Source organism: Anas platyrhynchos, chromosome 6, assembly GCF_047663525.1.
Source record: "Anas platyrhynchos isolate ZD024472 breed Pekin duck chromosome 6, IASCAAS_PekinDuck_T2T, whole genome shotgun sequence".
Lineage (NCBI taxonomy): Eukaryota > Metazoa > Chordata > Aves > Anseriformes > Anatidae > Anas > Anas platyrhynchos.
This window is the reverse complement of record NC_092592.1, coordinates 4,260,834-4,284,981: the sequence shown is the minus strand read 5'-3', so window position 1 is coordinate 4,284,981 and position 24,148 is coordinate 4,260,834. Positions and strand designations below refer to the sequence as shown.

General features: G+C 42.4%; 1 protein-coding gene across 1 annotated transcript; it reads left to right on the top strand.

Annotated features, from left to right (window-relative positions):
* Positions 1 to 1,205: 1,205 nt before the first annotated feature.
* MINPP1 (multiple inositol-polyphosphate phosphatase 1) lies at positions 1,206 to 23,681 on the top strand. Its single transcript, XM_027460205.3, has 5 exons — positions 1,206 to 1,770; positions 1,896 to 2,084; positions 2,865 to 2,962; positions 4,794 to 4,927; positions 19,934 to 23,681. The coding sequence occupies exons 1-5, from the start codon at positions 1,233 to 1,235 to the stop codon at positions 20,331 to 20,333; spliced, it is 1,359 nt and encodes a 452-aa protein (XP_027316006.3). The 5' UTR covers positions 1,206 to 1,232; the 3' UTR covers positions 20,334 to 23,681.
* Positions 23,682 to 24,148: the final 467 nt, after the last annotated feature.

Below are 24,148 nucleotides of genomic sequence, written 5' to 3'. Positions count from 1 at the left end.
GCATGAAAACACTCCTGAGAATATTTTTTAAATGACATAAAACTCTAGGAACTGACCATATTGCGTGTGGAACTGCAAACATATTGTTAGGTTGGTAAGCGTTTGTTCAAAACTATCTTATGTGTTTTGATAATCAGACTCAGCTCCTCTGTTCTGAAGTTGACATTGTTTTGAATATTCCTGATCTCTGAAAAGAAGACAGAAATTTAACTTAGCTCGCGAATGCCAAACCTCGCTGCCTGTCAGCACTGTGCTTACTTGGTACTTTACTAAACTGGCTAGGGATCCCAGTAGCTGCGTCAATCTGTGCAAGGCTCAGAAGAACAGGCTATGACCAGCAACAGAAACAGCCAAGTGCTGTGCACTGTGACCGAGACACAGCTGAAACAGAAGCCCAACCAGAATGACTGGGTGCATTACTTCTCAAGTCAGATTAATTTGCTGACAGTTGACATGCTCGCTGCTCGGTTTTAAGAGATCACAAAACTGATCCCTTTTTAGATACGTCTCTGTGAAACACACAGAACAGAATCCGTGCTGTCAACAATTTTTATTATATACCCTAGAGGTCTCCATTTCAGCTTGGTGAGACCTTTCACACTCAGGAGGCTCAAGCCAAAGACTTCAACAAGATGATTTACCTCGCAATACTGTTTCTTTTCCCAAGGCCACCCAGAATCCTGTTAAGTAGCCCTGCACAGTATCACTGTGCGACAGCTGTCAGAGCTGGTTTAACAGATAGCCTGTAACTTGCCCCTGAAGCTTTAAAATACCTACTCCTATATGTATACCTAGCTTTAAAATACCTAACCCCTACGCTTTGCTTTCCTCTTTCTCTACCAGCTATAAAGGCATTGCCTACACTGTGTGTGTCTTTGTATATGATTGCACTAACATTTTGCTTTGGTTATTGATGTAGCGGGAGACAGGTCAGATGGCAAAGAAAATTCCCTAGCTGAATGAATGCCCCATGAAAATTAATTTATTCAGAGAAAATTCTCAACTGTGATAAGCAGCATCCTGACTGCGTAGGCAGGGAGGGAGAAGCAAAGAGCCAGTGCTTTGTGTGTGTGAAGCACACGTCCCCCCAGCCGTGCTCTGGGCCCCAAACAACACTTTTCTGTCATGGACTGAGGCTTGAGACGCTTTCGCTCATCCCAAGCCCGGAGGGCGAGGGGCAGGCGAGAGGCGGCAGCCGCCCTCCCGCTCCTCCTCTTCCTGCAGCCGCCGCCATGGCGCCGCGCCGCGCTGCCGCCTGCCTCCTGCCGCTGCTGCTGGCCGCGGCGGCGAGCGCGGGGCTGGGCGGCTACTTCGGCACCAAGTCCCGCTACGAGGAGGTGAACCCGCACCTGGTGGAGGACCCGCTGTCCCTGGGGCCCGTCGCCGCCGGGGCGCGGCTGCCCGCCGCCTGCGCCCCGCTGCAGCTCCGCGCCCTGCTCCGCCACGGCACCCGCTACCCGACGGCCGGGCAGATCCGCCGCCTGGCCGAGCTGCACGGCCGCCTCCGCCGCCGCCCGGCCGCCGCCTGCCCCGCCGCCGCCGCCCTGGCCGCCTGGCAGATGTGGTACGAGGAGAGCCTCGACGGGCGGCTGGCGCCGCAGGGCCGCCGCGACATGGAGCACCTGGCCCGCCGCCTGGCCGCCCGCTTCCCCGCGCTCTTCGCCGCCCGCCGCCGCCTGGCGCTGGCCAGCAGCTCCAAGCACCGCTGCCTGCAGAGCGGCGCCGCCTTCCGCCGCGGCCTCGGGCCGTCCCTCAGCCTCGGCGGCGACGGTGAGCCCAGGGGACCCCGGCCCCCGAGGGGACCCCGGCCCCCCGGTGCTCCAGCGCGGCCTCCCCTTCCCTGGTGGCTTGGCGGGGGAGGGAGCGCGGCGCTGAGCACGGGTTTCTGCTTGCAGAGGCGGAGATCGAGGTGAACGATGCCTTGATGAGGTTTTTCGATCGCTGCGACAAGTTCATCGCCTTGGTGGAGGAGAACGAGACGGCGATGCACCAAGTGAACGCCTTCAAAGAGGGGCCTGAGATGAGGAAGGTTTTGGAAAAGGTAGCAAGTGCCTTGTGTTTGCCGGTGGAGGAGTTAAACGCAGGTAACGAGTGCCTGTTTCATGTCAGTACACGGCTAAGCCCGAATTCCGACGTGCTGTGTAGTTATGCAGAGTAGGTAACTTCAAACAGGCGCTAAACTAGTCTAGAGCAGTCATGGGGAATGAAATGCATGAGGTGTACGAAATATATGTCAGTCTTGCAACAGGGACTGCTTGTTAGCCAACAGTCAGAACACCTTCCAAAATATCTGTATTACTATGGTACAGGTGATACCATCTTTACCTTTGTCTTAAGGGATATAACCCTATGTTTTTAGTGCTTCTTTTGTAAAACACGTTACAATTCAAACACCCAAATAACCCATGGGACAGGTGGACCTGTACATCCACATCGCACCTTCACTTGTCTGGAAAAGAAGTGCCAGGTTTCCCTCTGTGGTTAAATGTTGGGGGAGCCCTCAGAAGCAGGCACACTGCTCTCCTTTCCAACATCGCCCTAAAGACTCAATCCCAAAGCTCTGCAGCACGTAAACTCAGCTACTAATGCAGACATTGAGTAGTGATAGCCAAAGACTGCTCTGCATTAAGCAGACACTTTGCACACACTCTTGCATTTTTTGTGGTGATAAGGACACACCAGCAATCAACACCTATAGCATGTACATGGGCAGGCGTGCAGCGCTAGGTGTGGAATGTGCTCGGTTTGTTCCCCCTCCTGCCAAATGTAATGTGAAGACTTGCAGCTTGAATTTGTTAGTTCTTTGAAGTTGCTAGTTCTGTAGCGGTGGTTTATCTTTTGCTGGTTTCTTGGATTTATTGCAGATCTTGTTCAAGTGGCTTTTCTCACCTGCTCGTATGAGTTGGCCATAAAAAATGTGACCTCCCCATGGTGTTCGCTCTTCAGTGAAGAGGATGCCAAGGTAGGTGCTGAATGTAGAGGGGAGAAAGATTTGAGAAGCCTTTGAAAGATGCCTTAATGTTCAGATATGATCCTTTGCAAAGTCAGAAGTTGTAAGTTCTGTGCCCCTTGTTCTTCAACCTACTGAAGAGCTTCTTTGGTCTACAAAGAACTCTGGATCAATCCAACAGTAGGACTGAAATACCCTTCTTCATTCCGACTTAAATACTGGTGCAGCTTTGATTCATCCTGATTAAAATGTTTTGTTTTGTTTTTCCCATTGCACTTAATTCATATAATGCCTTTTTTCCCGTAACACCTCAAATGCTGTGGACAACTGTGTTTTGCATATAATACTTTCATATGATAAAATGCCTCGATTCTAGAGGACAGCAAATGAGGTCTTATTGATCCTCTAAGACTTCTTTTTAGTTGGTTTTGGTGACCATCAGATCTCTAAACTTAATGCCTTTCAATAAAGCTTGTAGAACTTGGATAAATATGAATTGCTTGGGATTCCCCTTTTTGAAAAAAAAGTATCCGGTTACTTTTTAGAGTTCTTTGGGTCAAGAGAGATGGGGATTAAGGGCGATGATGTTTATTTAGCACTCCAGAACATGTGGTAAAGTCCCTGCAGAGGCTCTAAAGTAAGCTTAGCAGCCCTGGAGAAGAGGGAGGACCTCTGCATAGAGAGATGTGAGGTAGATGTAAGGGTGGGCAACTGAGTCAGGAATTAAGTGGCCACCTCTCAAAAAGGAGGTGGGTTAGCATGGACTTGTGCTGAGACCTGTCCCATTCACTATTTCTATAAGTAACTTAGGAGAGAGGTGGGAAAATTTGCTGATTAAACAGAGTTACTTGGGTTATTAAGAATATGGGGTGTTTGAAAAGCTTTGCAGATGGACCCTGCAAGGTTGAATTGCACAGCAGTACAGTGACAGATGGTGTTAAGTGTAAAATGATGAATGGGATAAGAAGATAAAGCTTTGGTTAGGTGGCAGGTACTCAGATTAAGTTTTTGCCACTTAGAAGTGAAATTTTGTTGCTGAAAATATGCTAAATACATGAAAATGGTAGGTCAGCTACAATGGAGTTAATGAATAAAAATTAAAAAGAATTTTAATGCTTATAAGAAATGGAATAGAGAAAAACAAGGAGAGCTTCATGTGCTCTTAGTAAATCTAAGATGCAGTTCTGTCGAGATGTATATGGTTTTGGTCTCCCACATTGCAAAAAGGACAGAATGTGACAAACTACTGAAGCAGTGGAGTTGTTTCCATTTGAAGAATGATTAACTAAGCTGAGGATCTTTGACCTTCATAAAATTTTCAACTGCAAATCAGAAATGTTACAGTGGTGGAAAGGGATTGTCTTGTCACGTACAGTAACTAAAAGGTAACAAATAAAGCTAGTAGCAGGAGGTTCCAATTAAACTTTTTTTTTTTTTCCACATTTAGAAGCCAATCTGCAGGATACTGTTAAGGCTAAAACTTGATATGTTGAAAAGGGAAATTGCGCTGCTGTGGGGGAGTATCTACTGAAGTCTATTAAATTTCTAGAAAGCCCTGGGCTAAAAATTACTGCAGTGTGGGGAAACGTGTGTACCATTTTCCCTAGCCATGATTCTAAGTAAGGTTGTATACAAGATGCTGAATCTGGTGGCTCTTTGGTCTGATCCGTTGTGTCAGGTTTCATGCAGAAACACTTTGAGCTGGAACCTTGTTTTTTTTTTTATTTTTTTATTTTTCAAAGAATTGTTTATTTCATGTAGTGTGCAGTAGCATCATTGTTCTATGCTGTGTTTTTTTTCTACTTTGTGCAATAGTAAAAATTTGTGAACTGTGTAACTTCAGATACTGGAATACTTGAATGACCTGAAGCAATACTGGAAGAGAGGATATGGCTATGACATCAACAGTCGCTCCAGCTGCATTTTATTCCAAGATATCTTCCAGCAGTTGGACAAAGCGGTGGAAGAGAGCAAAAGGTAAATTTTAAAAAAAAGACCTTTTGTGTTGACTGCAAGCTTTCTGTGATCAACCCTGAGTTGAATTTAATGCAAATAGAAGTAAAACATTTCCAAACGTAATGACATTAGGAGGGTTTGGTTTATGAGAATTTGTAATAGAGGAAATAAAATGCTTAATAGAGCAGTATTACTGTAAAGGGTATATATATTTTTTCTTCCATTGATGTTCTTGCGCACAACAGATTTATTTCCATATTTTAACCTATTGATCTGAACAGGCCTCCAAGGGACAGCCAATTACTGTGTCTGACAACGTATTCTTTGTGTTGTGCACAGTTTGAGGAGAGGCCATTGAGTTAAAACAATGAACTTTCTGTTCAAAAAGTCTTCATTAAAACCCATTTGTGGTACAAATGGGAGGACTCTGTGTCGGAAAAAGTCCCTGTGATATATATCCTGTTTTCTTGTTATTTAAGCTCTTTGGCATGAAAATCTTTCTTTCTTTCTACATATGTTTGATCTGAGTCTCTTGCACTATTAAAGCTTTCTGTTCAGATTAAAAATAAATAATTAGACCAAAGCAGTCCAAACACTTGGTGACTCTAGAGCAGAACCACTGGTTGCAGAATCCACAAGTCTTGATCTATAACAGCAAACCAGCCTTTGTCATGCCTACTTCTTTTTAACTACAGAAGGGCAAACCTCTGGATGGTATACTCAGTGCCTTGTAGAAACTGGAGAAGGACTCTTCAGTCCTGAAGCTGTTGTAAATGCCTTAAAGATAAAACAAGCAAGTGTCTTCAAAGGATGGTGGTCTGACAAAGTGGTTTGTATTCATGTAGTTACATGATTTGGCAACAGTCATCCTGTGTCAGTGGAGGATGAATAGCAGTGGTACTCCTTCCGCTAAGTTGTGCAGCCCTCGAAAAAACCTTTCTAGTGCCATGGGTATAACTGCTCGTACACTTCCTTGGGAATTAAAAATGTGATGCCTGTGCTGTTTTTGTATATTGTTTAGTCCTATCAGCTGGTATCAGTCAGCAGTAGCGACCTGATGTGGCATGGAGAAAACAGCATAGAAAACAAAGGCTTCAATTACAGTTTGAGACGTTTATGTCACAGAATTACCTGCATTTGCTTTCACATGCCAGTAATATATTTTTGGAGGGCTACTTTAGGTTTAAATACAGTGCATTCATATGAGAATGAATTTACAACCTGTGTGAACACTTGTGATTCAAAGGAATTACAAATTCATAGCTTAGTGATCGACCACGTGAATTAGTACCTCAGTAGGTAACTGTGGAAATGTTTACCAAGGTACCTAAAATCAAGCACATGATATCAAGATTGTATAAATATTGTACCTTTAAATAGTTTGTAGGAATCAATGTATGAGTAACTGTAATTTATAATAAGCAAATTCAGCTTTGAATTGCAAATATTAGATATATGCAGCAGAAGTTCTTGCATTCCTAGCATTCTTGGGACTTTACTTCTAAATTTAGTATATTAAAGTAGATCTACATAATACCCAGGAGAAAAATACTATTTTTTTAATATATATTTCAGAAAGCAAAGCATGAGTCACTGATGTTTGAGGATGAATGTATGTATTTTTTTTGCTTGATAACACTTTAGAAAGCACTTTCTTTCCTTTCAGTTGTCAGATTGAAATTACAAGTAGCATTGACACTTTGGAGTAGAGGAATGATCCATACAGTTGTGGATTCTCCCTCCTTGGAGGTCCTCAAAGGCCACCATGGCACAGTCCTGGGCAAGCTGCTCTGGGTTTTCTGTGATGCTGATCATTTCACAGCAGAGAGGACTGCAAAGTTGTGTTCCTTCAGATGTTTGCCGACTGAGGATCCAAGTTAGATGTAAGCAGTGATAGAAGAACCGTGTATTAAGACAGCTGAAGCGTAATTCTCAAACTCATGCTTGGCTTTTTTGCTGTGCTTCCATGCTGGATACAGAGAGATGCGCTATGTTGATCACCAGAGTGTGGAGTTGCAGGAAGGTGGAAGTTATGCTTTATACACAGCATGGTTTCTTTGATCTAAAGCGGAGTTCTCTCTCAGAAAAACAAACCAAATACTATCTAAATTACTTTCTGGGATTCAGGTGGAAAATCCGACTGAGGTGTCCTTTTTAACAGAGCATCAGCTTAGTAAAGCGGGAATTAAAAATGCGCCTTTTGAGATCTACATGCAGGCGTTTTCAGTGCTAGCACCCATGTTGGTTCCTTGATCCTGCTCTAATGAGCACCAGGAAGGGGCTGTCCACGGCTAGAGGTGAGGGCTGAGGAGGGCAGCACGTAGCCCTCTACCTTTCTGAATCAGTGCTGTGCTGCGCACCAGCCAGCACAAAGGAGACAACCCTGTTCATTTTGCCATGAACGGGTTAAAATGTGGCAGTTGAAAGCATGAAATAAGGTTGGTTTTGGGGACTAGTTGCTGTGGGGGAAAGGTGGGCAGCAGGAGGTGGCTGGGGATGGCAATCCCTCTGCAGCCAAGCTGGCTTAAGACATTGTGCTGTCAAATGATTGTGCTGGCATTTGGAAATCCAAGGCTGTCAGAGTCAGTGATCCCTCTTGTTTTGATAGTGGTAGAGTCAAAGCCGTGGTTATTTTAGATTGCCCTTTAAATAAACCTTCCCTGCATCCTTTCTTCAGCCTACCAGGGAGCTAAATAAAAAATGCATTAGGCTGCAGGTCATTAGCATCCAACTGTGAACAGATTGACTGGCACACTGCTGTGATTGCCTCTGTTGTACGCTGTGTCTCTGCCTCTATGAAGACAGAAAATAAGAACTGGGAATAAGAAGATGAAGTGCGGGTTAAAAGAAAAGCAGACAAGCAAAACTCTCAAGACCCTTCCGCCTTAATGAAAAGTGAAAAATAACTTCTTAACATAGCTTGACTCGTGTGAGGAGAACAATCAGTTTTGTTTGCTTTTAGTGTATTTACTCCTTGAACACTGACAGACTTTCAATCCTTAAATTGCAGTGGCTTTTTAGAAAGTAGCTGTGTGCGTTTTAACTGTGTATGTGGTATCTCTGTTAGATTAATAATACTAATATTTTTTAAAAAAGTTGTAGTTGACAAAATCCATATCTGCACTTGTGATTTATTGAGCAGTAGATTAGCAGTCCCTAAATTACAAGAGCAGAACCTGGGGGAAGAGCAGGCAGCGTACTAAAGGACAGAGATATTTTCCTCCTGCCTTTCAACTTTGGCTGCACAAGCTCCATCACAGCATGTCAGTCTCTTTGTTGTGTTGCTGCCCCAGAGGGAAGAAGGTAGAGAGTTCATGTGTGGGTAATGAATAGGAACCCTAAAAATCTTGCAAAATCCAAAGCTTGGCGAGCAGTCTGTTTACTGCGTCCCTTCCAAAGTGGTAACTGAAAACTTCCGCACTGTCTTGCACAGAAGGAGCATGTAACCTCATCCCACGACATTAGGTGGCAGTCTTAAAGCACTGAAGACTTGATCTGAATTGGATAGCCTGTGCACTTAAAATTATATGGAAATCTGCCACGGCCAGTGGAGAACAGCTTGTATCTCTCGTGGTCTAAGCGTAGAGGTGCAATTAATGCTTTTTCACCTAAGGAAAGAGACTTATACAGGATCCTGCAGCAATTTGAGAGTACAGCTTAGAACAAGAAACTGCACAAATGAAAAATATGCCTGTATTTTCAACAGTAGAAAATACTTGGTTGTGCTGGTTGCTTTTTATTTTTAGCGGTACAGCGCAACAGGTTAAATACATCTGCAGCAGTTTATTACTCAGAAAAAGAACCTGTGTGGTGATGAAATGTCTCGTTTAGCTGTGTCAAACACCGATTTTAGCTCTGTTTTGTTCTGCAACTGTAAGAATAATTTGACTTCCAGAACCTTGTCTTTGCTCCAGCTTCTCCCATCTTTCTGAAAAGTTTAATTTGGGCTATCCAGAAGCAGAAGGGGAAACATTTCTGTTCCAGCAAAAAGTTAAAGCATCTGAACTTGCCAGTCTGTTCTAGTTTTGTCAGTGGAGAATGGTGCTGGCAGCTCCGCATTTTATTGCATACTTCAAATACTTATTTTTAGTAGTTGTGTCCTGTTTTCATTCCTAGTTACAGCTGAATTAAAAAGAGTTTCTACTGTAACCCCTTCCGTGAAGCTTTTCTTGACTTTGCAATCTGATTGCTCACCAGCCTTCAAGTTATTTGCCTAATTTGCCACATTGTTAAAGCTCACTCTTCTTTCTTCTGGAGAAAACATCTGCTGGTGACTAGTCTACCCTTAAGAAAATGACAAAAATCTCTCCAATTTTCAAGATTTTGACTATAAGACCATCAGAGGGTTGGCATTTGCTGAGCCACCTGAGTTACAACTTCAGTGTCTTGGACTCGAATGTCTAGTGTCATTTCAGATGCATAGGGTTATCTGACTTTTATCCTACTTGCCAGCCTTTTAGGGATACTTTTTATGTGAAGGTATCTGCAGTGCTAATAAATATCTGTGGCTAATAAGTCCCACCATCAATTTGCAGTGAAAAAGTTTTGGACGTTTGAGGATCTTTAATATCATATATTCCAAGAGAATAGTTGTTTTAAACCACCAGTATTCTCCACTGTGTAGGTCGTGCTGTGCAGCAAGGTGGCTGTGAAGGCTGTGAAAGGGATTTTCACTGTAGACTTACTCTTGTCAACTGTCCCCATCCGGAGGGCCACTGGAAAGATACTGCAGCACCTGTTGGTGCTTAGGAGCTGGGGCCTGACACTGTGTTTACTGATAGTTGTACTAGTGATCACCTACTGTCAGCACACTCATGCAGGGACCCTATTCTTCTGCATCCTCAGTAGCAATAAAATGTAAATATCCAATAAAGGTTAATTCTTTGGTAGAAAACATGTTTTCCTTGAGGCCTTACCAGCATTGTAATAGGGTATTCCAGGATGACATTCCTCCATGCCTCTTTGCCTGTCTGTAAGGAAATGTAGTAGTCACGTTTCTAGGGTGAGGTCAGGGGCTCTATTCCTTAAAAATCATCTTAATTAAAAAAAAAAAAAAAGTATAATAGGAGTTGACTGTAACTTTAAACCAGGTGAGTTGTACTCAAATGGCATAGTTGAGCAGTTGTCCAAGTCCGTAAAGCACTTCATTTTTGTGAAGTTTCTGTTGTTTTTTTTTTTTTTGTGAAGTTTCTGTTGTTTTTTCCCCTCTTCTGGAGCCTTATTGAAAGTGTCCCTACTGCTTATTATAAGTAGAAGGTGTTGTACCTGCAAAACTGCCAGGTAGCAATGCATATGTTCATGCCCACTTGCTGTTGTGCTGCTGTGTAAGAATCCGTGCAAGGCTGCTCTTAACCAGACAGTGTTTTTTTGAAGTTACTTGTTCAGTTTGCCAGAGATCTGGTTCTGGGGCAGGCTTTGTCAATGGTATAAAGAGGAGCAATCAGTGAGTAGCTCTTTGCCTTGGAAGAAGCTTTGAGTTCCTTGTGGCACATCTGTGGGCCCCAGCATGTCTCCAACCAGTGAAGAGCAGCATCTGGAGACCCACGCCCTTTAGGATAGGTGCAGAATGTCAAACTAGTAATTAGGAGAGAAGCATTTTGTTGCTGTTGCTTTGGAGCATTCCTTAAGTGTTTGATACGTTCTCACTTCAGCATCAGTTCTGCAAGTTCTGGATAGTTAAAGACCAAAACTTGTTAAGATTATCCCTCCTAGCATGGTGCTGATCCTAGGAATAACTGTACCCTGAATCTCTTCTATACCTGTTGATTGACCCAGCAACTTTTCAATCTGTTAGCCAAGCTTCACAGTAGTGAAGTGTGAGTACTGCTCTGCCAGTAGGACCTGTGCCTGTTGGTGAGATGTCAGTGTTTTGGTATTTACTGCAATATGAAGCTGCTAATCTTAGACAAATGTAGCAACCACAATAGTTACACAATTGAGCAAGGGTGGGTTTGAAACGTTGGTTGTGGTATACTTTGCATATCAAAGAATCACCCAGGTTGGAAGAGACCTCCAAGATCACCTGGCCCAACCTCTGACCTAACAGTAACAAATCTTCCACTAGACCGTATCCCTAAGCTCTACATCTAAACGTCTTTTCAAGACATCCAGGGATGGTGACTCAACCACTTCCCTGGGCAGCCCATTCTAATGCCTAGCAACCCTTTCAGAAAAGAAGTTCTTCCTACTATCCAACCTAAACCTCCCCTGGCGCAACTTCAGTCCATTGTGTCCCGTCCCCCCTGAAAAAAATGAAGCACTCACACAACCCCTGAGAATCGGAAAGAGCTGTTTATTGCTGGGTCTGTGGTGTTCTGTGGCTCCAAGCTAATGCTTGCGATGGAGCCTGAGCAACAAGTAGGGGGCTTGCCTGCGATGGTGGCCAAAATGCAGGACCGAGCAAATTGCAGCCTCATCTACCTTGTTCCACACATTCCACATGATGTTTTCCAGCTCAGGCTCTAGCCTCTCATCAGTGTAACATAGAATCATTAAGGTTGGAAAAGCCCTTCAAGATCATCTGCTCCAACCACCACCCTGCTACCAATGTCACCCACTAAACCATGTCCCTACGCACGAGGTCCAACCTTCTCTTGAACTTCCCCAGGGACAGTGATGCCACCACTTCCCTGGGCAACCCATTCCGATGCCTGACTGCTCTTTCTGAGAAGAAATGTCTCCTACTTGTTTTAATTGTTGCAGAGCAGTGCTTATGGAGTCAAGGACTTTCCAGCTTCTCACACTGCCCTGCCAGTGAGGAGGCTGGGGGTGCATCAGGAGCTGGGAGGGGACAGAAGCAGGACAGCTGACCCCAGCTGGCCAAAGGGGCATCCCGTACCATGCTGGACAATTAATGTGGGGTGGCTGGCTGGGGATGGGAGGGGTACCGCCAGCTCAGGGATAGGCTGGGCATCTACTTCTTTCTTCATTTTCTACACGACAACCACAGGCTCACCAATTCGCTCTGGCAGTTCCTCACTCTTCTAAATGGGTTCTGCTGTGCCATGCTCACACACCACTTTGACAGCTCTGCACGTGGTGTTTTCCCAAGCTGCACCATAACCCAGGGCATGGCACTGCATCCACCAGCTGGCTGCGGGAACGGCAAGAGCAGCGGTTCACTAGCACCTAACGTAACTACTCCTGGGCCAGAACTAGGCAGCTGCTGGGTAGTTATCAGGAGTTAAGGAACAATTTCTGTAATAGCAACAGCTACCCTAACCGGACTTCCTTAGCACTCTGTCTTAGGCTAAGGGCTAAACAGCTGTTGGACAAAGGAAAAGACTTTCATTTCTTGTTTAGTTATATGGGGGTTACAGCATATCCATCCAAAAAAATAATTTAACAAAGCTAGTCCTTTTTGGGCAGAGATCTGCACACATAATAGAAGAGCTACTAAGAGGTCAGATGAAGTACATTTTCACCACACTTCCGCAAAGAAAAGCTTAACTTAATCATTCAAGGGTAAAGTAACCAACAGTCTAACATTTGCAGCAGCATTAGAATGCATTAGCAAGGTCATTTGTGTTTCCTGGTTTTATTAAGTTTTATTACCAGATCATCAGCTGTTCACTAAAGCTGTTTTACACTTTTTCTTCTAGCTTCAGATATTAAATGTATGCCTTTCTTGCTCCAAAAGAGAATCTAAAATACCTGTTACTATCTGTACTCTCCAAATGGATTTCTAGAAGGCTCTTCAAACTGGGGGGCATGCTTTCTGGAGCCATCTCAGTGTTTACAGTATGTGGCTGATGCTTCAAAATACTAACCTTTTGCACACGTTGCAAAATATTTGGTGGTTTCCTCCAAGACTACCCAGTTTCTAGGTATTTAAATGCGTATGTATGTGTATATATATATATCTATATCTATGTTTGAACTTAGTTCAAAATTGAAGGTGATCTTTGTAGTTATACCGGGCTGAGCCATAATGTAAACAGCTTAATTTAGCAATTTATTGATAACTTTTATTATTCTCTGTTACTTCCCTCCCTCTCTGGAGGTCAGTTCACAACAGAAATGATAACTTTTCTATAGTCATCTAGTGGTAAATACTGTGCCTTAATTGCTCCTTTCAAAATTATGATTCAGTATAAACCAATTCAGTATGTGATCTGAAAACCATTATCTGTTCAAAACTGTTTTTTTTTTATAGTATGTATAAAGGGAACAGAACAAAAAGTTTCCATGTATTCAGTAGAAACTATACCTGCATTACAAACAAACAAACAAAAATGTTGCTTGGATCCAAATTGTTCAGTGACTTCTTTCAGTAAGACTCTTGTTTGGTGCTGTGCATTTCTGCAGTGCAGGCTCTCTGCTCTCTGGCTGGGCAGGTGGCCCTTGCAGCTGAGAGGAGTCGGTGAACACGTACCTTACTAAAACAGAGTTGCTTGACTTGAGAACACGCGTATGTGCTGAGTGACTGCGTTGCTCAAATAAAATGTTCTCTTCACACAACAGCATGGCAGCTCTGCAGGTGGATAGACTGTACAGCTTACGTTAGGGGACCTGAAAAATACTCAGGTCTTTCATTTTCAGAAAACCAAAGAAATGGGATAACGTTCACTAATAAACCAAAAATGTCTCTAATAGCTTGTCCTTGGCACTTCATACCATATTGCATGTTTGTTTTTTATTGCTTTGTCTTTCAAAGGCAGGACTTCTGACATGCTTAAGGGGTGCTTTTGGGGAAAGCAGGTGGAGATGCGAAAGTCTCTGTAGGTGCGTGCAGTGTGCTTACAGCATCCCTGTGCCAGGATTTCTGAAGCATGTGAATCGTTGCTGACTTCTTCCAGATCCTGGGGTAGTTCAGGGGACTTTCCCTGGGAAAGTATCTCTGCATCCATCTGCCTGGACCTAGGTATCTAAAGTATTGCTTATGCCTTTCAAATACTAATCTCAGATTAATTGCCTAATATTTGCATACTCAGAATTGCTCTAAAAAGATAGCTCAGCATTTTTATAGTCATAGCCTTTTATCTAAGGAATTCAAAAACAAGCAAAAAAAAAAAACAACCTTCTTGGAAACTAACATAAAACTATTTAGCATCGGTATGCTGCTTCTACTATAATGCATTTAATCTCAGAGGTCATTAAGAAGGTGAGAGGTGAGTTCATTTGGAAAGGAGCATTTGAAACTGCAGAAGCTGTGATGTTAAACACAGTGAAGCTTAGGTAGTTTGGGGTGATTAGCTCTTGTGGAACTAGATATGGGCTGTTGCTGTTTAATGAGGATTTTAAATGAGTTTTGAGTAGTCTTGTCAGCTCCTCAAGCTTGCCTTTGCTATGAAGGAGCTCATGTACGTTCTTGCTGGACAAGAAGAAAATGTTCATCATGTCAGTGTTTGTGAGGTTATATTGTGTTGGTACTGATTCAGAAAATGAAGGAGCACAGCAGTCTGTTCTACTATTTAAGGTGAAGTTTTGACACAGGAGGCTGTAATACCATTTAACAGATTTTTCTTCTTCTCCCAACCGGTAATACCACTCAGAGCAACACCTCTGAGTATTTCTGCTGCTTCTGAGTCTCACCACTGCCCCAGCATTCCCTGGTCTCTTCTGTTCACTTGCAGGTTTGGGGTTCCTCCTGCTGTTTTTTCCAGAAATAAATCACTGAGGAAGGTGGGAAGGGTGGAGAATTCATCCCGTAGCTGAAAATACAGGGGTTTGAGTCCTTCGTCCTCACTTTTGTGTTGGGGTGGAGAGGAGGACAGAATGAGGTCTAAGATTTCTTCTTTAACGGTTGTTAAAACTCTTCTTTGAAGTTACTGGGAGAATTTTTACCTGAGGTTTGAAGGTTGGCCAGGTAAGTGTTGCTGCAGGAAATGTTTCTTCTTATCCCGCTATCTCTTGGGGTTTGGGTTGTCTCTAGCCAAAAGTCACATTGGTGTTTAGGAAAGGAACTTTGCTTAAAAGAAAGGTCATTTCTTCCATATCTAAGGTCCTTCAGTAGTCCTGGAGGAGTAGGAACAATCTAGTGTTGAGGATGGGTGTGCTGAGGCAGAAGATTCAGGGTTAAACCCAAGTCTGCCATGAAGAAGCAGAACTGGAAGTTGCCTGAATGATAAATCCCATGTGCATGCTTCTCCACAGGGCTCTTTTTTTTTCCATGACTAGACTTAGTTTTCAGGATTGTACTGATGAGCATTCAGTAACTTCTTCATTTTCAGCTGTGGTCAGACTTCAAAGGTTACAGCAAGGACAGTTCAGTAGCTGAAGTCCCTACATCTCATGAATGACCTCTCCTCCTGTTCTGCCCAGTGAGAGCTACTTGTGCTCTGCTGGAAGTTCCTCGTAAAATGAATATGAAACCTATCTTCAGCAATTACCTTGAGACAACCTCTAAATATTTTATTGCAAAGTTTTATGTTGAAAAAACAACTTTCCAGTTGAAAGTTGGAAACATTGGAGATTTTTTTTTCTACTGGTCAGTGTGCTTTCCCAAGTCATTGGCTACTGCAGTAAGGGGGGGGGAAAGTGGCATGGAGTATCATTAGTAGTTACTTGAGTATGATGTCAAGAACTTTGTCTGCCACTGCTAATCTTGAGTAATTTATTGTTCATAAAGAATATTGAGTGTGGAGATCTCAGGCCTTCGGTTCAGAATTTTATTAGCTTGTGCTACTGTTTGAATTTATCAGTGTTGCACTGATTGCGTTGTGTGCTCCTGTTTGGACTTTATCAGAAATGTCTGGGCAATAATAACCTTTGCACATGTTCCAAAGAGGCAATCTTTATTGATTTCACTGTAATTAAAAATATTACTGTTTGTGTTTTAACCTTGATGGTGATTTTTATCGTTATCAATAGATAGAACGAAACCTCAGTCTGAACTGGAGTCATGACCACAAAGATTGAACAGGGGGTGCTTGAGTAGTCCTAGACAGAAATCAAATATGCAGTGCTGGTGAGAAACCAAGGAGGTTGTCAAGTATGCTGTGTTGAAGAGGCTCTTGAAATCACAGGATAGTATAATATAAGGATTGTATAATATAAGGAAATAGCTTCAATCCTTATAAAAAAAATAATATGCTGGGATGGCTGTCAATGGGAGAAGTTTGTTTCACCTCCCAAGTGCTGTGACCTTTTAATATGAGGGTATTTCAGAAGGTGAAGAGCTGATTTCAGAAGGTGAAGAGCTGAAATAAAATCTTGAGTCACAGTGAGCATGACTGCCTTATTTGTTCCATGTTTTGTCTTTGTGAGTTTTCCTTTCCTTGTTCTTTAAAACTTCACTCTGATGTGTGCAACGATGTGTAAGTATGAATGTTGTAACTTGCTTTACTGTTTTAGAAGTGTATGTTTTACTGTTTTGGTTTAAAAAAAAATATGAAATGAAACAAGAAGCTACCCACGTTTTTGTGATTTACTCTCATTCTAGAATTGCTGACAGCATCAGCTGGAAAGTAAAGCCAAATCTTGCTGTAAAGCCAGCATGGCTGGCTACAGCGTGAAATGCATTTTTCTTAGCATGTCTTACATTTGGTGATGTGTATGTGTGAAATCCAGTCCTGGTGGAGTCAGCAATGCCTGCATAATAGTAACACTTGTTTTGGAGGCTTCATCAGCATATGTACATTATTAGCTTCCCTGCTTAGTAAACTCTGAGATAGGAACCACCACACTTAGAAACAGGCACATGCCTAAGGGTGTGCCGCTGGGACACAATGCAGCCATACCAAGTTGCCAGAGCCATGTGGTATTCACCCAAGAGTGCTAAGAGAAGTGGGACAAAGTGGCTGAAATGACAGCCAGTGTGCAGTGGTTTCAATCAAGAAGCTTCTGGGGGCTGGTAGGTGTGATGATTTAAAAACCAATAAATAAAGGGTAAATGAAGAAGCATTTCCAGGAGAGAATCAGAATCATAGGCCAATCTAATGGAAATAACACTTGAGGCTAGCATGAACAGGCACTGTGATGTACTGGCGTAGTGTCAGTATGGTTCTTTGAAAAGAAAACATCTTCTGGAGCTCTGGGGAAGGATCAGCAAGCCATACCAACAGGGTGACCTGGGAGGTACAGTCTAGATTTCCAAAAAATATTTCAGTGGTTTCCTTACCTAAAGAAATCAAGCAGCCTGGAGCTAAGGGAGAAGGTCTTTACATGGGCACAAAGGAAGAATAAAAATGCAAGAAATGGAGGGTAGGGGTAGATGATTGATTTTACTGGGAGCGGCAGTTCACTGGTGGAGATATATCTGCAAGGATATCTGGGCCGCTCAGCATGTTGTAAATTACTGGGAAAAAGAGGTGAGAAGTTAAGTGGCATTGCAAATGCAGCACATTTATTCAAGATAAAAACAAGATAAGGCAAATTGTTCTCACTAGGGAGAATTGTAGGAGGATCTTATCAGACCCACTGGACTTGAAAATTGCAGATCTGGCACAGTCTTCCGACCTGGAAATTGTAGGAGGCAAGACTTCCCTAGAGATGTGTGTGGAGTGGGGGGATATAAGTGGACTGGTCAAATGAGCAAAAGGAGAGAACAAAGAAAGGAGGAAGAAGGAAGAAGAAAGGTATTGAAGGATACAAAAGCTTCACAAGTTGAAAATGAAGTAGTCAGAGGGGAGGGTCATGAATAAAAAGGGGAGAAATGCAGGCAGGACCTCTGGTTCTGGAGGAGCTGGAAGAGGGGCTCCGGTGAATGGACGCTTTTTCATGTAGCAAAGAGATGGGGTGAAAAACCTGTGTTTGTAACGCTTCTTTTGAATGGGAAACAGGCAGGCTTCTGTATTTTCTTCCTTTTTTTTTTTTTTTTTTTTTTTTTTGAGAGGCTGTGCCTAAGGGATGAGTATGCGCATAGACATATGTGCATGTCTTAAGGAGGATAGGCAGAAGGGCGGCCAGGGAGCAGGGTTGTGCAAAAGTGTGTTTCACACTGCACAAACACCGTGGCTCTACTGAGCAGGTCACACAGAGCCCATCCTGAAGTCCTGCCAGTGTGGTCAGAGTTCTTATCTGCAGGTAAGCCCCCCCCCTCCCCTTCCCCCCGGTTAAACATTTTTCAGTTGCTTCAGGCTTTGGCTTGGAGCAGAGGAAACACCTCCTATCCAGGCCAATCAAGATGTGCCTCATCTGTGGGTGGACTTCACTGGCAGCTGGTGAGCAGGAGTGCTGCCAAATGTCACCTTTTGTCTCACAAAACCGAAATGAGTATTTACACGTGCTAGAGCCAGCGACCTGGGCTTCCCAGGGCCACTTGGAGATGGCTCCAAAAAGCCATCATCCTTCTCTGCAGCACAGGGCAGATGTTCATCTTGGCTGATGCTTCCTCGTGCTGCAAGCCAGCTCTTACCTGTCCTTCGGTTGAACAACGTGGAACATCTTGTCTAACAAACTGCCTTTTTGTTAGCCTGTGTTAGTAGTTCAAATCATCGCCTTAACTTGCTGGCCTTTGTCCTAAGGGAGTGGAATCCTTTTGGTGAGCAAGTATTCCCAAGAATCATCAAGAGCAGTAATAAATGGCACTAGTAAATTGTGGAGGGAAATTTTTTTTGCCTTCCGACAGGTGATGTGCTAGCCACCTGTAAACTGAGATACCTTCCAAGGAATTGAACTGTATTACAGGGAAAAACAATTAGCAGCATGTTGTTAAAGCATGATTCTTGTTTTAGCACGATATGCATTGGTGGTCATCGAGACAGGCAAGGAAAACTCTCTTTCAAGTCCTGTGCCAGTGTTGGTGCACCAGGGAGAAAAGCAGCTTGCGTGTTAAGGCACTAATTTGTTTGCCATGCAGGCAATCAGTAGGTTGTGGTTACGTCAGAGGGAAGTGGGGGTTTACTGTAATTAATCTGCGGATAAGTTTGTGCTTAGGTGTAATTTTCAGCTTGAAACTGAATTGTCACTTACCCTTTATGACAGCAATCGGGAAAGCTTTTACTCCTCAAATCTAGCAAAATTAATTCTAAAACCCTTGAAACTTTCCAGGTCTGAAATGATGATAATCCATGGGCTTCTCTTCACCACACCTAGGACTGATTTAGGAAGAAGCTTATTAAAAATACTTTAAAAAAAATTGTAATCACTTTAAGTATTTAGAACAGTTAAAGAAAAATACCGTGTTTCAATAATAAATCATTTGTCTTTGTGGATGAGCTGTCTTCATAGTTCATTATGTTTTGTCATTTGGTTACTTTTTACATCTCGTTTGCCAGGGAATAACAAAAAAAAAAAAAAAAAACACAACCCTACTGACTAATTATTCCTATTAAACGCACCTCAGCATCCTAGGAAAAGATGTCAGATTTTAGTCAGGGGCTTGTATTAAAGCAAATCTTTTAAACTTGTGCTTATTTGGTTAAAATAAAGTAAAATCTCAGGCAGTTTTTGCAAGCAGCCTGTGATGGAAGAATGGTTACACGTGTTCACAATGGACCTGTGCTAAGGAAATTTTGAGTAACGGGATGTCTTCGAGCCTTTCTGTGTGCTGACAGTGGACAGACACTCCAGTCACATCAGATGAAGGGTTAGGTTTGTTTTGCGTGTTAACAAAGCCTTCCAGATTCACTGCCCTTCTCTAAAATCCCTGGTGGGAAGAGGCAGTGCCATTGAAAAACGTATTTCATCACAAACCAGTCTATCAGCTGTATTGTGCTCAAAGGATCTTTCCACACCCAAGAAGAGCACAAGTAACTGGTTTCACACAGGAACTCCAAGCAATATCCTGAGTGTATGAGTGCACACCATTAATCTGGCTTTTGCTTTTGTTTCCCATATTTCTGTTACACTCTAACTATATCCTAATTGCATTTATTGCAAATTCCTACATTCTGTGTAAGATCCAATAGCTTAATGTGGGTCAAAACATAGGTTAGAGAGCTCAGATACATTTATTTAAAAAAAAAAAAAAAAGCCTGTAGTGTACTGAAATTCTCGAACAGGTTCTTATCGCGCATTGGAGTAAAACAAGTTCAAAGTCTGCTTCTTTAAGCCTTTGCTGCTGACAGCTGTGGTGTTGGTATATTTGTTTTGAAGCACAGGCTCTTGCTGATCCTTTGCTCTTTTTGTTTTTTCTCTTATTAGTTCAAAACCCATTTCTTCACCTTTGATTGTACAAGTTGGGCATGCAGAGACCCTTCAACCACTGCTTGCTCTTATGGGTTTCTTCAAAGATGACGAGCCTCTCAGGGCAAACAATTACATCAGGCAAGCACACCGGAAATTTCGCACTGGCCGGATTGTGCCTTATGCAGCCAACCTGGTGTTTGTACTTTACCACTGTGATCAAGTGAAAACCTCTAAAGAGGAGTATCAAGTGCAGATGTTGTTGAATGAAAAGCTGATGCCGTTTCATCACTCAAATGAAACCATCTCTACTTATGCAGACTTCAAGGACTATTACAAGGACATCCTTCAAAACTGTCACTTCAAAGAAGTGTGTGAGTTGCCAAAGGTTAATATTACTGCCATTGACGAACTTTGAGGGAATGAAATGGAGTGGATGTTTTGGAAATCGCTCTCAGTTCTCTTCAACAGAGGTTGTGAACAAGCACTTTTTATGATTTGCTGCTGCTGTGTGGACTTTCTAAACTTGCAGATTTGATAGCCGTTACTTCCCTGGGTTGTCTTGGTCAGCTGAATGCACTGTTTGTTTATTACATAAGCAAAAGTACAAAAGCAAATTCTGTAACAGGAATGTCACTGAGTATTTGTAACAAATGTGATGCAAGATGAAGCGTACCTGTATGTTTATGTGTACAAATAAGTAATTTCCTAGGTCATTCCTCTTATGAATGTGCTGTAGATAGATTTAAGAGCTGAGACAATTTTTTATTTTGTCAGAGCTGAAAGTGCTTGAACTGATTCAGTATTGCTTTGCATTGCCTTGTTTCTTAGCTATTGTTCTCCTATGTCAGGCATGAAATACTCCAAATCTGTGAGCTTTTTTGTTCCTTTTCCTGAGCCTCTAGGAGGGAGAGGGAACAAACTCCTTCTCCACAGCTGACCAACTTCTCCCTGGACAGCACCACGTGAACATCTCACCTGGGGACTGAAAGCATGAAGACTTGCTGTGTTTCTGTGTGCATTATCTGCCTGAAAAAGGCGAACGATTTACAGTTCTTAAAGTCCTCATCGACCCATCCAGCATAGCAAGTTAGCCAGCAGGGTAAGTAAGTTCTCAACAAGAAGGAGCTGGGGAAGAGAGAGGGAGTGGGAAATAGCCACTTTTCCTTTGAAGTGCTCTGGGGTATGCAGCAGTTGTTCTCTCAGCTGTTTGCTGTTTCCTTTTACTTGACACCATCAATTCCTTGTGTTAAATGTTTGGGCTGGGGCATTCAGGGTAGGCTCTGTTAGGGGGTTGAACATCTCGGTCCTCCTCAGATACTGACAGTTTTCTTAGAGCCTCTGGTTGGAAGGGACCTCTGGAGGTCTCCAGTCCATCCTGCTTGAAACAGGATTATTGCTAACCCCAAATCTGGGAAAGCTTCTGACTTTGAAAAGTATCTGTCTGAAACTTGACTTCTGCTAGCAGGAAAGCACTGAACGTAGGCCTTCTATATTTGATATGCCAGCTTGTTCTTGAAATAAAACTGGTTTTAAAGAAATGAATTGCATAAAGATACCGGTGATCTCTGAGAGTGTCTACACTTAAAGCAGGCTTACTTGCTGCTGAAAATTTGAGAGTATTTTAGAGTACTACAGTACAGCAGAAAAAGGAATGATGAAGATAATTGTCTAGAAATGCCTGAAATAAAAAACGCAAGTCAAGTTAAAATCCCTTCATTGTCCCTAAGGGAACAGCTGGGTGAACAAGCTGTCCCAAAACAAATGAGGGTGTGGTTTTATGGTGCTGGCAGCTCCTGAAATGAGCACTTGCACCCTATAACGAGTGCTCCAGAGCTCAGTCCGTAAAGTGAGGGGTAGTTTGCTTTGTTCACTGGGAAGGGGGGTAAAGGGGTGGTATAAGCAGTTACAACAGGGTATTGTATGCAATATAAACATTTATACCCTCATTTACTTCAGGGTAGCCTCACCTGCAGAACTGAAAACTTAACTGCTGAAAAAAAGAAAAGAGAGAGAGAGAGAGAGGTTTCTGTTCAGTGTGACACAGAAACCTGTTTCATTAGTGCACTGACTTCTGTGGAGACCGTGGTTCTGCTCACTGAATATATTCACAAAAAATGGTGAATACTTTAGCATAAATAAATGGTAAAATAGTTGTGTATTTTAGCTCTGTGGATCTGTTTCTGAAATAGGTGAATGGCTAGGGAGGAAATCAGTACTTAAACACACGTAGGAATATAGGTCAGGATACTTGTCAGCAGCAGCATAAAAGTTTTACTGCTGTTTTATATCAGCTTTCTGTGTCTCCTTTTTAGCATGATCCTGCTCTGAGACTGAGTCAATTGATCATAAGAGGCATCTGCCACAGTAATTTTAAACTTTATTGTGAGACAATGTTTGAGGCAAGTGACAAAGAATAAACCTTGTTTAAAGGCAATAAAGTTTGGTAAATAGCAGATGCAAGATTGAGAAAATTCACCTTTGAACAATTTTTTGTGGGTGAGTCATCCTATTCTGTGATGAGTCATGATAAGAACAGAAGGGATGAAAGCCTGACTGCTGGAGATGAATGGAAGATTTACCTTTGTCTGTTTCGTGTTGGATTGATTTTACCCATCGTATTTGTTAAAAGATAAGGCTGCCTTCTTTGCAGAGGAAGAACACATTACCCTCTTTTTTTTTTTTATCATGTGCCAGACAAGGTGGAAGAACCAAATAATCCCTTCTGTAGTGAAACATCATTTGCTTCCACATTAAAGTTGATAGTATGATAAATAAATATTGGGCAAAGGGACTTCATGGATGGCTCATCAGAGGCTGTTCCCTATTTTGCCTAGGAGTACAGGTCCACTGTATCTCTTACTGATGATGTATCTTCAGTGGCTATCACCAATTAATTGAGGAGAAATGTGCCATTTGGTTTGTACGGGTTTGTATTTACAGGCTGCACTGACTCACTCAGCTGGCATAACTAGAGGCTGGATGTGGAAACTTGGCACAATCGTAGCAACAGGAGTGTTTGGACCTGTGTATATGTGCTAGGCACTTGTCCATGTGACTAATTCTCACTTCTAGGGATGTTCTCACTTCAGGATGACCCTGTTATTAAAGAAAAGAAAAAAAAAAAAAAGCAAAACACACAGAGTATAACAACCAAAAATACGTGTGTATTTCCTCCTAAAAAGGAAAACTAAAACAGATCAACATATTTCCCTAAAGTTGGCACTAGCTCAGTGAGCAGGGTGTGGAGAGGCTACCGCATCTAATGGCACTGCAAGTGACCACATCCTGAAAAAGCCCTGCATGGAAAGTGATGCTTTCTCTTCCCACATGCATCTCTGACAGAACACCTCATCTCAGTCCTCCAGTGAAGACTCTGTTTGTAACTTTACTCAAACTGGAACCTTTCATGTATGAAAAATACTGACAGTGTTCTTGGACACTGGCATTGAATACATTTGAAATATATTTAATTTTGCTATATGTCTAAAGCTTTACTAATGTTTCTGGCAAACTCATTTTTCCTTCTTTTTAAGTACTGTTAGTGTAATTCTGGTAAGCATGGAGCTGCCTAATCGCTGTACGTGACATGAATTTGTGATCATGTGGGACTAACTGGATGCATTTTGAGAACTCGGTTTGGATCTTTAGTGATGTGAAATAAAGCTGCACACTTTCTTCATCTGTTTTATCAGCAATAATAATAACGCGATCTGTATCATCATGGCTGTGTTCTGCTTGAAATACATTTGGTAAGTCGCTATTACTTGCACTGGTGTCTCCGGTTATTTTGAATCTTCACATTGTTGAGTGATTACTATTAAAATATCTTAATTGGTGTTTTACTTCCTCATTTTGAGGTGAGTAAAAACTAACTCTCATTTCCTGGAGTCCTGATTTAAAAAAAAAAAAGTGATAGCTTCCTGACAAGCTTTTCATATATATTACTGTACTGTGCAAAATGTGTAGAAATGTCTTGTGTTTTGAAGTACAGTGAACATTACACATATTTTTGTGCTGTCCAGAATCTGCTGCAGTACTATTTTTCTAGACATTATGACCCACTCGATAAGAAATCGAAGCTGTTGATTTGATAAAGAATTGCAAACATACATGATGCGGTACTTTCTAGCCTGTCCTTTCTTGTGGGTATTTAGCAACAGATCCTTATTATTGAGTATCCATTAGTTACTTAATTTGTTAATTCTCTGATTAGCTGTACATGAAAATGAA

What these genes read in the sequence shown, in the direction of transcription:
- MINPP1 (XM_027460205.3), top strand. Translation starts at nt 1,233, where the DNA reads ATGGCGCCGCGCCGCGCTGCCGCCTGCCTCCTGCCGCTGCTGCTGGCC. An exon ending in TCAGTGAAGAGGATGCCAAG is followed by an intron (nt 2,963 to 4,793) that starts GTAGGTGCTGAA and finishes GTGTAACTTCAG; the next exon opens with ATACTGGAATACTTGAATGA. An exon ending in GCGGTGGAAGAGAGCAAAAG is followed by an intron (nt 4,928 to 19,933) that starts GTAAATTTTAAA and finishes TTCTCTTATTAG; the next exon opens with TTCAAAACCCATTTCTTCAC.